Source organism: Platalea leucorodia, assembly GCF_965183815.1.
Source record: "Platalea leucorodia genome assembly, chromosome: 7".
NCBI classification, from domain to species: Eukaryota; Metazoa; Chordata; class Aves; order Pelecaniformes; family Threskiornithidae; genus Platalea; species Platalea leucorodia.
In genome coordinates, this window is record NC_138829.1 from 63,131,661 (window position 1) to 63,149,194 (window position 17,534).

At 41.1% G+C, this 17,534-nt stretch overlaps 1 protein-coding gene across 1 annotated transcript in view; it reads left to right on the forward strand.

The window, feature by feature from the left end:
* Positions 1–1,388: 1,388 nt before the first annotated feature.
* The window catches only part of FAR1 (fatty acyl-CoA reductase 1), a 37,497-nt gene continuing 21,351 nt past the window's right edge, over positions 1,389–17,534 (forward strand). The window contains exons 1-4 of the mRNA XM_082318282.1: positions 1,389–1,464; positions 10,623–10,817; positions 14,421–14,596; positions 17,280–17,459. Coding sequence (XP_082174408.1) covers positions 10,629–10,817; positions 14,421–14,596; positions 17,280–17,459 — 545 coding nt within the window. The 5' untranslated portion in view covers positions 1,389–1,464; positions 10,623–10,628. The remainder of the gene's footprint in view (positions 1,465–10,622; positions 10,818–14,420; positions 14,597–17,279; positions 17,460–17,534) is intronic.

Sequence of the window (17,534 nt, forward strand, 5' to 3'; positions counted from 1 at the left end):
GTGAGAGTACACATGTAACAGTAAGGATAAAATCATTGTTGAATTGCTGCGGATTATGCGAGCACAGCTCCCATTCTCATGGCCTGGACCAGGCAGAAGCCATTCTAAAAAAGTAACATGCAGTTGCATAGGCAAAGACTGTGTTCACAACGATTCTCATATAATACTTTGTATGCACTGTAATCTGAAGTAATGTGGGTTGCACAAGCTTGTATAGGGTGTTCCCTAACTTTTGAAAGCTTGCTTATTTTTTTTTTAATCTGATGCATGTCCATCTGTGCAGTATTTATTTGTGAAACAAATGTCATACAGAGACAGGGCACGGCATAATGGCATGTTGCTTTGTAGCCTAGCAATATTTGGTAACAAACGGTGAGGTAAGTGGAGTGCAATGATTTCTGTAGCACAGATACAATGTGTATTAATAATATGCTGATAATATTGATGTTGCGCATGTAATGCTGCCGGGGGTCCTCGGGCATTTGGTGTGTAGGTGCAAGCTGCTAAAAATCTCTCCAGTGTTGCTGCTGCGGGAATGCCAGCTTAGTGGGAACGGCCCAGCTCTGCCCCGGGCGCGCGCCAACTCCCCGACAACCGGGCTCGCTTTTATGGAGGCTGTGGTTGCTTTCCAAAGCCTCAGTTGGTTTTGGACCTTTTGGCCGATTTCAACCGAAATTGACTTAGTATCTCAATATTCGAAGTCTTAGAAATTTAACAGTAAACGGGTGAAATCACTGCGGCAAGTGTGAGTTGCGGCGTCTCCCTCTCAGGCGTCTGACGTCCCAACCCGCCACACACACGCAAACGACAGCGCCATGGGCCCGCGTTTCGCTCACGGGTGGCGTGAGGCGCGGCGGCGCCTCGAGCAGGCAGGCCGGGCTCCTCCGCTGCTGGCTGCGACGGAGCGGCTCCATCGGCGGGCCGGAGCCGGCGCGGCGCAGGCCCGGGGCAGCGGGGGAGCAGCGTCGCCGCGCCGCGGGGCCGGCGGCCGCCGCGGGGCCGGTTTGCGGGGCCGGGGCCGCGGGCGGGCCCCACGGCGGCGGCCTGCGGCGGCGGGCGCGCGGCCCTCCCCAGCCGCCGCGGAGGGGGGGCGAGGGGGGCGCGCGGGGCCGAGGCGGCGGGGGCGCCAACCGCCGCCGCTCCCCCCCCGCCCCGCCCCCCGCACGCGCCCCCCGCACGCGCCCCCCGCACGCGCCCCCCGCACGCGCCCCCCGCACGCGCCCGGCCCCCCCACCCGCCGAGCCGCGGCACTGGGCGGGGCTCCTGGAAGCCGCCAACCCCCGGCGTCCTCGTCCCTCCGAGCGGCGGAGCGAGCAGCCAATAGGCGGGCGGGTGGCCTGCGCGCAGCGGCCAACGGGAGCGGCTCTTTTAGGACCGCTGCCCGAGCCCCTCAGAGCGGCGGCTGACGGTGTGGGCAGCGGAGCGGCGAGGCGAGGCCCGGCGGGGGACGCCGTCCGGCAGCAGGTAGCGGCCGCCCGAGCTGCGGCGGGAAGTCGGGGCGAGCTGGAGCGGCTGGGGGCCGCGGGCCGCGCCGCTCCATCCTCTCCTGTGGTCCGCGAGGGGGGCGCGGAGGGAGCCGGCTGCCGTCGTGCGTTTCCGGGAGGCTGCTGGGGAGGGGGGGAGGCGGGCGGGCGCTGGGGACGGGGAGCTGTGAGGCGCGTCGTGGCGGCGGGCAGGCCGGAGGAGCTCGGTCGGCGGGATCGGCGCTTAGAAAAGGGGGGAAGCCCCAGCGCCTCTCCGGGCGGCTGTCTCGGCAGCGCCGCCGGGCCGCGCTCTCGCGTGGGCGAGGCCGAAAGCCCCGGAGTCGGCGGCGGCCCGCCCCACCTGCCGCTGGGCCCGGAGCCGGCGGGTACCACCCATCTCCCCGCGCTCCTCCTCGCCCGCCCGCCTCTCCGTCTGCTCTGCCCTCCCGTCGCCGGATGGGCCTCTTGCGAGCAGCGGCGTGCCGGCTCTTGCTGCGAGGCAGCTCCGGCTTCCCCCAGCTCCGGCCGTGCTGCCACAATAGTTCCCCTTTCTCAGAGCCCGCGTGGTTGCGGCTAGTGCAAAGAATAGGAAAAGGCAGGAAAGGGCCGCAAGTTTCTCTCCCGCTGAGAAGAATATATGGGGAAGAGAACCGAAGCGGTCCGTTTCTTCACACGCGAGTCCCGGTTCAGTGGGTCCGTGCGTCAGGAAATGGTAGATTGAGAGCTGTGGTAGCTCTTGGTGTGTGCAGCAGCCCCTGACTCCGGGTAGAGGCTTGGAGCCCTTGTGGAGCAGGAGCCGCGTGGGTCTACAGAAAGACTTTCTTGAGTGAAGTTTAAAGTGTGGCCAATTGCTACCAATCAGCATATCTCTGCAAACTTGTAATTGAAACAAGCTTGAATCCCATGGAAATAGAAACCTTTAATTTCATTTAACCTACTTCCCAGCTTTAGTAACTGAAAGTTTTCGGTATTTTAATAACTGTTTCAATAATAATTAAACCAGAAGTGGAGGGTGTAGGAGTTTTACTATCTGTGACATCTATCTGTATTGTAGCAGGCTAGAATTTCCTGACCCCCAACCTCCCCAATTTGTGTATCATGTCTGTGCTTCATAACAGATACCATTATTTCAGCAATTTGGAGATTGTGTATTAAGTATATATTTCTAGAATCTCTATTCTTCAGCTTTTCTACCCTGTTTTTGTAACCTCCCCTGAAATACATATGGTTTAAAAATCAGCCCTTTCCCCACCCAAAACCTGCCACAACTGGATATTGAAAGATTGACTTTGCAGGGTTTTTTTTTCCTCCTAGCTGCTGCAGAACTATAAAGTAATATGCAAATCTAGGTCTGTAACTTTTTACTGCAAGTATTTAGTCTTTATTTATTTACCTTATGCTGGACTGCAGGTCTAATGAAACTTTACTAGAGATAACAATTTTAACAGTAAAAGCACAGTGGGGTAGTTGTTTTCCATTAAGTGTCATTGTGTAATGTAGAGGTACGTTTTGAACATAATAAATGTTTTTCCTTTCTATAGTTACAAAAAACCCAACCTGTTCATATCTTAATCATCCTGAGCAGCTGATACTTGTCAATAAAAAGTTAGTGTTGAAGCAAAACTGTAACTTTTATAATAGCAAAGGATTTTTCCTCATTCGGTATTTAGTGTTCCTCAGACTTTGAAAATGTACAGGATATCTACTAGCCAGGTGTGAGCAGAGAGCATCACTCAGTGTCAGTTTTACAGTGCAACTCCTGATGGTATGCCATGATTCTGCTTAAGAGAGTCATCTTCGAAAATTGGAGAAATAAATGTCTTGAAATACCTCTACTGACATTTCTCCTGCAAACGGAGAATCAGTCTATCCATAGAACCTCTTAGCTCCTGAGAGCCCAAACTGAATCTCCTCCTGACTACTATAAAGCAAAGGGTCCTTTGTCATCCTGTTTCTGAGTTCTAGCTCTTGTAGGAACTCTCAGTTCCTCGCAAGCACCGTGCTTCCAGTGCTTGGAAGGGATGTATAACAAGCAAAAATGGTTATACAGCAATTTGTAAAGTTTAAGCAAGTGCTAAAAAATGTACTAGATATTGTTGTTGAAGGCACAGCTGTATCACTGCAGTAATTTCAGGTTTGGTTAGCTTCTCCAGCCAGAAATTGTGTGTGTGTGTCTGTTTTGTGTGTGTGTTTGGTTTTTTGTCACAAAATATTCAGTGTTTGAGGAGGGTCTATGTTCAGTACAGGCCTGTTACTTGTCTGCAGGAAGCAGAGCTGCTGGATAACTTAAGCAAGCAAACAAAAACTTCTGAAAAGGAGCCAATATCATCAAAACTTGTACTTGGTTAGTTTGGTACTTTGTCTGTAGGTGGAGGGCTTACCTCGTGTAATCCTTCAATGGCTGGACATGGTTAGTGCCTTCATGTACATCCATAGTGTTTCTCCCAGTTGCTAATTATGAGCTTTGCAGTAATACAGTCTTCCAGCTATGCTTTATTTAGCCTCAGCACTTTTAAAGTTTGGGAGTTGCAAACAGTCCTAACAAATACTGTCTCTCTGAATAGACTAGGTATTCCTATTTGCTTTTTTTCTTCTGAGTGTCTTCAGCCCAACATTCGTAATGAGGGCCTTTTTATAAAACTGTTCTTCTTTGCCTTTGTTAAGCTTTTTCCAAGCTTCCTCAAAGACTGTGTGACTCCATGGATGTACCCTATTACTGTCTTCCTTTGGGTATGGTTAGAAAGACTGCTTAGTAGATCTTGCTAAGCTGCCATTTGGTGCTGGTAGCTATGTATTCACTACATCATACCTTTCCATGTCATTGCTCAGCTTGATGTTTGTAAATTTGTAGGGCTTCTTGTGCAATAGGCATAATTGATAGATCCAAATAACACATCTGTTAGTGTAAACAGGTCTTAAGATTGGAGCCCTTAGCATTGACATGATCTCTATCACTACGGGAGTGGAGTGAATAACTGTTCTTCTGAGAAGAGAGAGGCTTCATGCATCCTCTTTAATTGGTGTTTACTTCTGTTTGTAGGACAAGTAGGCAATCTGTTAGTACAACTTGCTTTAACTGTGTGTTTAAGCTATTTTTAAAGATAAGCAAGTTGTGAAAATGAGCTTTTATTTTTTTGATGGGGTTTTATTTTACATGTTTTGGAAAAAAGGAAAGGTAAACTTTTTTTTTTTTTAAAGAAGGTGATTAGTCTTCAAATACAACTTGCTAAGCCAGTTGTCAGGTAAGTGAGTTATTTTTAGGTTTCAGAAAAATTATTGGGAATTTCTGCAGGAGCATAATGGCAGAGGAAGTATCTTTATTGACTTGCATTGGAAAGCCATTGAATTGCACCATGTTAAGATGTTGTTATATTGTTTGACTGCGGTTTTGCATGAAGAATTTTGAACTGGCTCACCTAAACATTAAGGAATTAAGTTCTTGGTTATAGTTATGGAGGACTTGACTGAAATTTTCATGAAGAGTTCTGAAATCTTAACTCTCTTTATGGCTGTTCAACAATCAGCTCATCAGCTGTAAGTATGCTTACTATGGGCGTCATTTACTACAAAGGCCCTAGAAGTTGGGATTTGGTGAAACATGATCAAGGGCATTTGAGGATTTTCTTACAGAAGTATAGTTAGTGAATTACACTGAACGTTCAGATGTATCTGTCAAATAATGCATTATGTTGTTGTTTGGGGTTTTTTTTTGTTGCCTGTAAATCTTTAAACTACCTGAAACTCTTCAGCTGAGAGGATTAGCAAAGTTGATAATTTTGGATTTTTTTTTTTCAATTGTAAAAGGTATGGGGAAGTATGGAAGAAATCTGGAAGTGTTGATTCCTAGTATTTCAAATTCATTGTGTAATGTCTGCTGTAAAACGTGACTCAAGCCTTCTAACTCTGTAATAATATGTATAATTTAAAACAAGGGAAGAATAAGATTTGGGTTTTTTGTTCTTGATTAAGTATTCTGATTGTAAATACTTAGTTAATAAATCGAATTATACATGCCAAGGCAATTTTAGTAAAAGACTAGCTCAAAGGCTTATCTTGTCCTTATGATGTTTTGAACAGAATGTAATTGCAGGCACAGTTTTTGGGTAGTTACCTTTGTCCTGTCAGAGCAATATGAGGAATATGAATCTGTTTTAATTACCTAGATTTGTCTCCTACCTGTGAAACTAGACAAACTGATGGGCCACTTGAGTGTTGTTTGTTTTCTCTCTACTTGGTTTTTGGCGTTCCAAAATACTTTGATGAACCGTAAACATCCCCCCACATCCCCTCCCAGCAAAATTACAGTATCACAGCAATAACTGGAGCAATAATCCTGCTGCTGCTGCTAAGGCTTTTCCTAGTGATAACCTGGACTGGATGTCAACATACTTGTATGAAGGTTAAATTGATGCCTTTGGCTTACTTTCTTGATGCAATGAATAAGAATTGAGTGATCTTGTAGCTTCAGCAGCTTATGCAGTAGCAAACTGTGAGTGTTACTCTGTTCATTATGTTGTAGGTAGGTTCTTCAGACAGGGTTTGTTCTCCTTTCAAGGTTAACTCAAGAGTCATGATTTATGCAACTACCTTGATAAACAGTGAGGCTTTACCTTGTAATCCTTTCATAACCAAAAGCACAAGTGAGATTTCTAATGCAGATTTCTAATTAACATAGATAAAATGATCTGGAACTATGGTCCTGTTCAGCAAATCTTGAATCTGCCTGCCTCTTGTTTTCCTAAAACTTCTTTGAAAGCTCTCTGGACACAAGTGTTAAACATGTTTCCACATGAACTGGAGTTAGAGTATAGTAAGTGTTCTTATGTGGTATGTGCTTTACTGTAATAGCTTAATTTCTGGACAGATCTATGCCTTCTGTGCAACTTGGAGAAATGAGGTTGATTATACCAAAAGAGATTTTTTTTTTTTCCTTTAACATGCACTTGAAGACTAAGCTCAAACAGTAAACAATTCAGAAAAACATCAACTTATAACCCAATTTTAAAGGGATAGTAAAGGAGAAGAATTGTTCTTTAAAAGCAAGTCCACTTTATTTGTGGACATAAGGCTATACACTTAGTTATGTAACCTTTGACCTAATTATATTAGTTACTCTAACTGGTATTGTGTTTCAATAGAGAAATTATTTAAAGTAGACAAGTCTCTTCGTTGGTAGTAGGTTAGTCTCTGAACATCTTCCAGGTTGAACAATACAACTAGTTTGAAATGTCTATTGTTTTTCAGAAATTCTCTAATACACCGAATGTCAGTCACAGGTTTACCATATTCCACATACAGCTTTGGGTCTTCTGGTGGCATTTATACTGCAGTTGTGATGACTTAGGTATAGTCTTTCAGATTGATTTAGTTTTGTTGTGTTTCTCTTGTTTGTAGAGATCATCAGTAAAGGTGTGCTTGGTATACATGGGAGAACTTGCTATTACCCTGAATCCACTCCAGTTACTTGTCTGGAAAGTGTGTAGTGAGACACCATCTGGCATACTACTAGGCATGAGGCAAAGACTGGCTAGCTAATATTAAATTAGTGGACCCATTTTGATAGTTCTTCAAAACTTAGTTGTTCTAATTAGTTCCCAAACCTGGCAGTGTGTTTTCCAGCTCCTGGGATGTGTTAAATTATTTTGGCAGGTTTATCCTGCAAGGGACTGTGGCTTACAGCTGGTAAAGAAAATGACCTTGGAGAGAGTAGATAAGAATGTTGATGAAGTCTAGAACATGGATAAGCTTGTCTTTCTGCTAGCTGTGGGAAGAATCCCAAATCTTCCACATGATCGTGAAGTTTGGAATAGGTATGCTTTAAGGTTAACTTACACCAAAAGCAGTTTACAAGAGGAAATGCTTAGTTCCATCACTTCAGTCTCTCTTCAGCTTCTAAAACGGTATCTTTCACAGATAAGGTTTCTCAATGGATATAACCTTGGACCGTGAAGACAAACAAACTGTCATCCTTTGGTGATATGCTGGGTAGGTATTGTCCAAATAGGGCAGATCATTGACCCTTGTGGTGGTTGAAAATGTGGACATTCTGCTGATAGCATTCATTGATTTACTTTTGTGGAAACAAAGCACCAAATGAAATGCAACATGATATCATGATATGACCCAGGCTTGTCTTTCTGGCAGTAGAGTTGTTTAGATGAGTTAAATATTACTTCCTTTGTTACCCAAATCACTCCAGTCTTTCCAATTCTTAGATTTTTTTTTTTTTTTTTTTTTTCCTCTTGCTATAGTGTCTTTGCAATGTGGCAGTTGAAGCTCTGTTTGAGAGACTTCTGTAATGATTCTTGTCTGGTGTGGATGCATGTGTGTGTGGTGTTTAAAAACTTCTTGGTATATTCAGATTTGATGTCTAGATGGACTTCATCTCCTGAATTTACCTAAATAAAATGTTTCTTGCAGCTTACTTGTAGACCTTTTTTCTGTTGTACTTGCTGTTAGTACTAGCCTCCAGCTGTTGGAGGGAAAGAAGGAAATTAGTTTGTCAGGCTGTATTTTTGCAGAACTTTGTGGCTTGTTGCTGACGCTTGAGAGGCTGGGAAATACATGTTTTCTATTTCCTGTGAGTGATAATCTCAATATGATTGAATTTGGAGGGAGCATGTTGTTGACCTAATGTTTGTCAGTGATAAACTAGAAAACAGACCATTCAATCTCTAACAAGGACATACATGCACACTGTTTCTAGCTGCTGGATTTAGCATTTAAGCATTCAGTGGAATTGCAGCGGACTTTCCTGGCGCTTGGAAAGCAAATCTTTAAACATCTTGATCTGTGTTTGGACAAATCTGAGAATTGATCTTTTTCTTATTAAGAACAGAATTGTCTTTGTTCTGAGAGTCAGAGACCTCTGTTTGAAGCAACGAGTTAAATATTACTGCTGTAGCTCTGAAGGCAAACAGAGCTGCTGTTGTTAGCTCCATAATAGCACTTGCTCAGCCTTGGACACTAGAATTTTTTTACAAGATGGGGAATGCTGGCTAGGATCCTGGAGTGTGGGTTTTTTTTTTTTTTTTTTACTCAAGTGCTTAGGAGGTCTTGATTTATCAAAGGACAGCACCCTTTAAATAAGCAGTATCTTCAAAGTGTCACTGTTGGTTTAGCCCTGAACCTGTGAATTCAGAAGTATCCCAACATCAGTTCCTCTGTAGCAACTTAACAGAAACTTCCTCTACCAAAGGCTGTTTATCCCTACAAGTCACTTGGTAATTTTGTTCATCCCTGTTCTGGAGCAACAATCCTTTACAGAACTCTTATTAATCCTTTCAACTGTTAGATTTCTTTTTTCTTGACTGTTACTACTTATGAGCTCAAAAAAGTAGCTATGATACAGGGATTCAGATATTCCAAAGTATGCATTAGACAATTTTGTGTTTGATAGGAGTTATCTGTCTGCATGTTTGAACAGGTAGCTGTTCACTAGTTGTCCAATGACTTGTTAAAATATATGTTGCTGGTTAATAGCTACAGTTCAGCGATTGCAAACATGCAAGAAGTTGCACTTTAAAATTAGATAAAATGATTGCTGACACTTAAACATCAATCTTAAAAAGCTAAATTTGATTTTGCTATGTTGTCTTCCAAGGTAGGTATCTTTTTCTGGACCTACTCCAGCCTGTAACGTGTTAGAGGTCAAACTAAATTTCCACTGGGAACTACATCTATTTCTTAACTGTTTTTTCTAAAAAAAAAAACCCACAACACAATTATGATGTAGTTCTTCAGTAATTTGCTGCCACAACTAACTTAAGGTAACACAGGTAATCTGTGAGATAAGTCCCTTCTAAGCTTGAAATTAGGTGTTGCCAGCAATGCTATGCTAACTGGCATGTGGTGATGCATTCTCGGAGAAGGCAGGGAAAGGTAGGTGGAGAATGGGAACATTCTTTTTTTTTTCCTGCAGTTGAGATGACCTTTCTTTCTAGTAGGGCAAAACATGGGCTGCTTATTTCAAGCTTTCTTCATGCACACCTAGATTCCATACGTGTATTTTAACCTTAATTCAAATTTGGTGTTTCTAGGCAGTTCCTCACAATCTTGGTAAGTAAGCTGTTTAAAGGTTACAGTAAAGATGTTGGTATATCAGACTTAACAGAATGGCTTGAAGTTAGCCTGAGGCACAGGGGTTGAGTTCTAACATCATAAAGGTCATGGTCCAAAGATGACATTAGTGTAAAAAAAAAAAAAAAAAAAAAAAAAAAAAAAAAAACAAAACCAAAAAAAAAAACCAAAACAAAACAAAAACAACAACAAAAAAAAAGGCAGTATATTTGTCCTTAGAAAGTCTTTCAGTTTCCAGTATCTTGAATTAGACATAATATCCAAGTGCTTGATTAAGGGAGGGGAAAGAAATAATAATTCTCATAGTTAACTTCCTAATGGAAGCAAAACCTACAACACTTCCGAGCTTTGTGCTGGATTTGAGTAATAATCCCTTGCCCTTCGTTTCATTAGGAGGCATATTTGTGGCTAACTCAAATCTTAAGTTTGTGTGAGAATTCTAATCACTTATTTGGGGGGAAAAAAACTTAATTGATGAAAAAGTTGAAACCTGTATCATCTGTGAAACTGTATGTTTTTTTTGTAATCAGTGTAGAACCAGCAGGTCTCATGCCAAGAAACTAGCTATAGCTTCTCTCTGACTTAGCAATGTTTGTAGGAACAGGGGACTTTGCTGCCACAGGCAAAATGCCAGGGCCAGCAATTGGCAGATGCTTGGCTCCCTGTCTTCTGTCAACCTATTTGAAGTATCTACTTGTGATTATATTTTAATGATATGACCTTTAATTTACATGAAACAGCCACTTAGAGTTGTAAAGGACCAGGCACATAGAGATAAAAATAGACTAAAATTGAACTATTTTCCTAGACTGGGTGGGTGTCTGATTCCTTAGGACCCTGTTAACAGGGACAGTTTACAAGAAGATCTGGGATGACTATAGTGACCCTGTGGGACTCTTGGAATGTGGTGAAAAAAGACATCTTTAAGTACTGGTTATAGGTTAAGAAAAAAAAAAGGCTGTTAAGCATTTCTTTCAGGTATGAGGTTGAATGTTTGCATCTGTGCTGTTTATTTACATCTTCTGCAAATCTGAACTCCTAGAAGTTCTTTAATATACTTCTGTTTTAACTTTTGTTAAGGTCATAATGGTTTCCATCCCTGAGTACTATGAAGGAAAGAACGTCCTCCTGACAGGAGCTACAGGCTTCCTGGGAAAAGTGCTTCTAGAAAAGCTGCTCAGATCTTGTCCTAAAGTGAAAGCAGTGTATGTATTGGTAAGACACAAAGCAGGGCAGACACCTGAAGCACGAGTAGAAGAAATTATCAGCTGTAAGGTATGTGTCATATGCTCATGAAGTACATGTTTTGTCCTTCTTTATAATGTTCTGTTTCATTTTGAGAACAACTTTGGTTTGTCTAAAGCAAAATATTGTTGTGAAATGTTTTTTTTTTATTGTAACAGAAATATAAGATCCAAGACCTGGCAGTGCTTCTGTGGCTGGTTTTCAAGCTGTTAGTCTCTAGCAAAGCTGGTAGTGGAAAATTATCCTGTATTTAATTCAGGAGGAGGATGTTCAGCTGTAATGCAGAATTGAAAAGTAAAACACTTGAGCTAAAACTTGTTAAGAGAATGTATAACCAAGTGCAAGAGGCAATGTGGACTGGGAGTTGTAAGATGGGATTGAGTCCCTCCTTTAGATCTCAAGCAAGTCACCTTTTTTCTCTTGTGTGCCTTATTTTCTTTTCTGTAAGATAAGGTTTAGTACTTCCTTTTTCTTGAATGTGCTATTGGATCTATCAGTAAGCAAGAATGTGATCTAATGGGTTGTTTAAATAGCTTATGCTTGTGAAAAGAAGATAAATGTTTGTCTTAATAGATTCTATTACGGACTTCTGTTAGTCATACAGATTACTATAAACCTGTGACAACAAAGGAAAGGCACTGAAATTCTGTGCTGTGGAATTATCAAAGTGGTTATCTAGATGATTTTCTGTGCATGCTGGGTGGGATACTTTCCTCCTGAAAAGACTAAGTACCTTAATATTCTGGTGAGCTAGGCTGGGCATTCTTACTACATGCAGAACCATGCATCAGTGTTGCGCATCTCTCTTAATACAGAGTATCCCGTTTATGATGAGAAGGATGAACAGGAAGGGGAGAGACGTCTAGTGTGAACTTTGCTAAAGCAGAGTCTAATTCTATCCAGGTCTGTCTCTTATGGGACATGGGAGTTGGCAGTTTAATTTTTCAGGCTGAGGAAATACGTTGAGATGCAATGTAGTCTCTACAAAGGGTGTCCTTAGAAGAATCTTAAAGGAATCCATAAGAAAGTATGAATTCATTTAGGCTAGAAGGGGTAAGTTGTTTAAGGCAATGAATTTACTAAGGACACAACCATCCTCATGTCTGCTGTAATCTTAACTAGTCAGAGTCATAGAAGTTATTTTCTGTAACCGTGTCAAAACTCCAGTTCATAGCTCAAAAGCATCTGCTTGCAGTTCGGTGCAATGCAGCAGAATGAGTTACAGTGGGGTTCTGTCTTAAAATAGAGTTGCAAATTCTGTCTACATAAAACCCTCAGTTTGTCACTCCCTGAAGCAAGGAGAAGGTCTCCAGACCAAGCTCTGAGATGAGAAAGGAAAAAGTTTCTTAGTCCCCTTTTTGTATACACTATTACACAGATAAAAAGTGGGGAATATTCAGGCAGGGGGGAGAGTAGCAGTAGTGTGGTTTGACTTAAACTTCAGTAAGACTTAAGCTTCAGTATAGCTTTTGGGGAAACTCGTGTTGTAAAAGGCTTTTAAATCAGAGTCCAAATCTTCTGCTTGTAGTCTGTTATCTCAGCAGGAGTTGGTATAATCTGATGTGTTTTATCAGTCTTAGTGAGTACTTATTGCTGGAACAGGTTCACAACAGAAGTCCTGGTAAGCAGGACTACTGCTTGAGGTAGTCCTACATCGTAGTCCATAGAGCGAGAGCCTAAAGGGATGGTGTTGCATATCTGTGCAGAGATGTAGATAAGGCCAGATATTTATTCTGTCTTGATCACATGGTGAGACAAATTAGATTGAAAGTGTATGGTTTAACTGGTATTAATGTAATCAAGATTCCTCCAAAAGACTATGAAACTTTTTAATAGGACATGTTGTCTTAAGTTGTCCAGTTGTAAGGGCCTTGCCAGTGATTTTTCACAATTTGGATGGGCTCATTGTGTTCTATAGATGTGAAAAGGGGCAGAACAGATATAACATACAAACTAAAAGTACCAAGCCAGTTCTTTAAGTGCTTATCCATGGGACTGCTCTTCTGTTATAATGCAAACCACACATTAATATGGTTAAAAGGTAGTTGCGTCAGTTCCCTGAAGGCAGGCACCATCATTCCAACTAAGAACATAGCAGGTTTATTTTCAAAATGACAAAAGGCTTCCTGCCCTTAGGTAAGCACTGTTTGCTGTACTGTGTGAACTAACAATTGCAGAGGCTTTAAATGTTGTCTTGGCAGCTTTGTCCTTCAAGGCGAAGCTTCGTGTTTGGAAAAAATCAATTCAAGACCTCTATCACTGGAGATGTCCCATATTCTCACTATAGCATTACCACCATTACTTTAGGTGGCCACACAGTGAACTGCATTAACTCACAGCTGAGCTGAAGAAATATCTACGAACACCCCTGGACGAGCTGGATGAGCAAGCTTGTATGCTCACACAGCCATCAGGCTACTTGCTATTGCCAGTGCAGGAGAAGCAACACAGAAATGAAGTTAGGAGAGGGACCGATCTGTGTGGTAGCAGTACAAACTTACATTGCCTTAACAGTCATGAAAATGTACCTTTTAGATGACTTAATTTATAGCTGAAAATGAATTGACTTCTCTTCAATCTGTAATGAAATGTCCTTTAACTATTTGCATTCAGTATAACTGCATGCTCGGGGTGGGGGGAAGTACTGCTGTCATTTTAATACATTTTAATTTACTTGTGTTGAAGCGGTTGCTATGATATTGGCCCTTGTACAGTTAAGAAGAGGGGTCTCCTTTGGTGAAATTTTCAAATGTGTTTTATTCCCACAGTACTATTTTTCTCAGGAAAACTTGCATACTAATGAGCGTAAATAAGATGAGGCAAGAATTTCTGTCTGTGTTAAGCCCCATGGTTAGAACCCAGTTAATTATGAGGAGAATATGTGATGGAATATAATAAGGGTGAGATTTTTTTTTTTCAGTGAGACTAGTTGAATAGCAGTTTGATAAGACTTGATCAGATGTTCTAACATGGTACACAACCTTTAACCCTGCCTTTTTCTTTTAACTAGCCAGAGAAACAATTTTTTTCATCTGGAAGTTCCTCAAAACTGGCATAATTGTAGGACCCAATTTCCTGAATCACTGGAAGTTTTTGAAGCTTGATGAAAGCTTTCTAAACCTAAAAAACAGTGTGACTTGTGCAAGTCTACAAGAATTTGATAGTTACTATCAAGGTTGGGAAGTGGGCAGACTTTTCCCTTTCCTTCTGTTGAAAGAAAAGATTACAGTATTTAGACTGCTACTTAAAATTTCTTTGAGTCCTGGTGTCTAATAGAGACCATTCCTCCTTTCTTCTGATATTGATAGAGATCTGGTTTTAAGGATAGGGATGAGTATTAAAAAAAAAAGTGCAAGTTGAAGTCTTACTAGCTTCTATACAACACATGCAATACTGCTTTCACTGTATGGGATAAAGCATGCACAACTTCATTGCTGGGTATGTTCATGGCAAGTCAGTAACATGTTGTGATATTCGTAACACACTTTTCTAACTTACCTCCTTACTTCTCAAGATCATCAGTGTAACTCTCTATAGGCTGAAAATGTGGGGTTTTTCTTCACTTCAATGAAACATGTATCTCTTATCTTCACTGGCTACTAGTTTGAATTTTTAGTCCTGTTTTTTTGACAGGTCTTTGACAGGTTGAGAGATGAGCAGCCAGACTTCAGAGCAAAAATAATAGTAATTACGAGTGAACTTACACAGCCTGACCTGGACCTTAGTGAACCAATCAAGAAAGAACTTATAGAATGCATTAATATTGTATTTCATTGTGCTGCTACAGTCAGATTCAATGAAACACTAAGGTAAGTCTAAAATTCTGTATACTCTGGTCTGGTAAACTGATGGTACTCAAAGGGAGAGGATAAATCAGGTGTCTCCACAATCTTGCAAATATTCAGCCTGTCGGGCTACTTCATGTACTCTGATGTTTGTGTGCTTGCTCAATTTCATGATGCCCCTTAAGGTAATAATCTTTTCCACCAAATTTATCTTAAGCTGTTGGGTTTTTATTTGTTCTTCTTAAAAAGGTGGAGGCATATTATTTATTTACACCTGCTTTGCCAGAGGTTAGAATTATACTATTCAACATGGAAACGTTCATATCTTTTTAAAGCTTCAGGCAAAAAGACAAATCCATTATTAGTGCTTAGAAACTAAATAAATTATTTTTGTACTTTTGCTATAGGCCCCTCAGGTTTTGTCTGCTTGGTTTGGTTTTTTCTTTTTTCTTTAACTAAATCCCTGTGCCTGAATTTCAAAGTCTTTTTGAAGGGAAGCTGTTGGAGACTAGGGAACATGTTGTTATTCTGAGTCTTCCTAACATCATGTGTTGCTCTGATCTCTGGGATGGGTAGAAAGGATACAAATAAGCTGTAGCTATATGTACTGTGCTCACTAGTAATGTTAGAGCTTTTTTCCTAGTGTGTAAAAGGGAACACAAACTATTCCTTTAGCTTTACTTGTTAGATGAGGAACACATTTTCAGAGGACAACTTTTTGGCAAAACTGTATGTGGGAGAAGTTCTAGCACTTGCTCTCTACCTGACGAGCAAAGAGGAGATTAAATATTGCTCAGCTTTCTCCATGTCTTCAGAAAGTCCTTCGTTAAGAAGAATAGAGGTTTGCTTTGGAGGGATAGGGAGAAGTATATGCACAGGGAGAAAGGTGAAAACCAGAAGTTGAAAACTTCCATGTTGTACAGAAAATCTGTTAAGGAAATACTAGAGAAAGGAATACTAGAATTAAGAAAAGATTATATTTGCCTTTTGGCAGAAACAGTGACTTGATTTAGTGTTGAAACATGTGAATAAATATACAATGTGGGTAAATTACTTTGAGGAACATCTCCAATTTTGGGGAGGGGAAGTAAAGCAACTTTGAGATAAAACACTTCTCAACTCAGATTTTCTTTGAGTTGTTACAAAGGTTGGCACTACCTCTCTAAGAATGCTATACTGTATACTGAAATGTCATAGGTAGCCAATGTTTATCACTGTTTCATGGTCTTGAAATGTTAAAGAACTGCCAACCTGACAAAAGCCCAGAGGGACTTCAAAACAGTTTGAAAGACTGGTGGAATGGGGTCCTGGTACAAAAAACCCTTGACAGTTTCTGCTTTCTTGGTGGGCCCAGTATGTTCTTTAGCAAAATAGAGAATGCGAACATGTCTTAGGTGCTCTGGTCTCAGTTCTTTCCTAGCAGATGTGCTGGAATGGTTGGAGGAACCTTAGAAATCTGAAGACCACCTAGAGCAGCCTTTATCAGATATTTAACAGGAATAACTAATGTAAAGTTAAAAATGCTTGGCTTGGGGCCAGCAGTAGGAATAAAGTCAAGAAAGCAAAATACTTGGGCTTATTTTGGAACTTTTCCTAATTTGTATTTGCTATATGCTCGGTGTGTATAGCAGAGTGCGTACAGCTGTAACTATGAACTCCTTCCTTTGACTTCTTGAAAGAGACAGTGAAGACTGAGAATAATACTTTTATCAAAAAAAAGTATCTTACTGAGAAGTTACATTTTCCATTGATGTTAATTGCTTTGGGATAGTGGCCCCCTCTCTCCTGTCACCCCAACACTTCAGTAATTTGTGATAAAGCAGTTGTAAACTTAGTGCTCATTTGGGGGAACCAAGATTTTTTTTTTTTTGTTAATGTAACAGTTTATTGCAAAGACATTGATAAAGCTTTATTCAGCTGTATTCTTGAAACTTAATTGATTAGTACACTGTGTACAAGAAAACTAGTGCCCATAGTAAGTTTTGTATGCTGGAGAGAATCTGAATTGTACAAAATAATCCTAGTAGTTGGTCAGTAAGCTGTGTTCTGGTGGGAATTGTGGAGATACACCTATTCTCCTAAAGTATTCTCGACAAGTCTATTTTAATGAGAAGCAGTGAAGTTGGAGGATGAAGGTGTGGTTCTTGGTCGTGGTGTTCTTGTGGTTTTTTTTTTTCTTCCTTCCTGTAATCCTGTTGTGCTATTGAGCCTTGTACTGTCCTACAAGAAGATGCCAGTCTCCAACTTACTAGCCGTCTGAGCCCTCCTTCTGAGTTGTTGACCTAACTCAACAGCATCTCTGAACTTCCTAGTTTAAAACTGACAGGCATCTCATGTGGCACCTAGGTGTTGTGTTGCATTATTTCCTTCACATTTTATTAAAAATACAGGATTGGGATTTAGCTTGAGGAGATCAAAGGTATGCTGACTTTCCCACTCTAGTAATGGAGCATGAGGATGACGATAAGAACAGGGTAAAACTTAGGAAAATTATCCTAATCGTTGAGCGATGTTCTAGATTAAGACTGCGGTGCATTGTTCTAAGCAGAAAGTTAGGTCACTGTGATCCTTTTTTGAGGAGGGGTGGGGTGTTTAGGAATACTTTATATACCCATCGCTGAAGCATTTAGGAATGAATTGACTAGTTATTTCTTTTTGCTTGCTTTTGTCTTGCTTTCTGCTAATCAAATTTCTGTTTAATCAACAGAGATGCTGTTCAGTTAAACGTCATTGCCACACAACAGCTCCTCTATTTGGCACAGCAAATGAAGAATCTGGAAGTGTTCATGCACGTTTCGACTGCCTTTGCACATTGCAATCGAAAACAGATTGAAGAAGTAGTTTATCCACCTCCTGTTGATCCCAGGAAACTGATAGCTTCTCTCGAGTATGTGTTACGTTTTACAAAGCTACTTCAGTAATCTATAGCCGCTTGTTTCGTAGTAATGAAGTACCAAAAAAT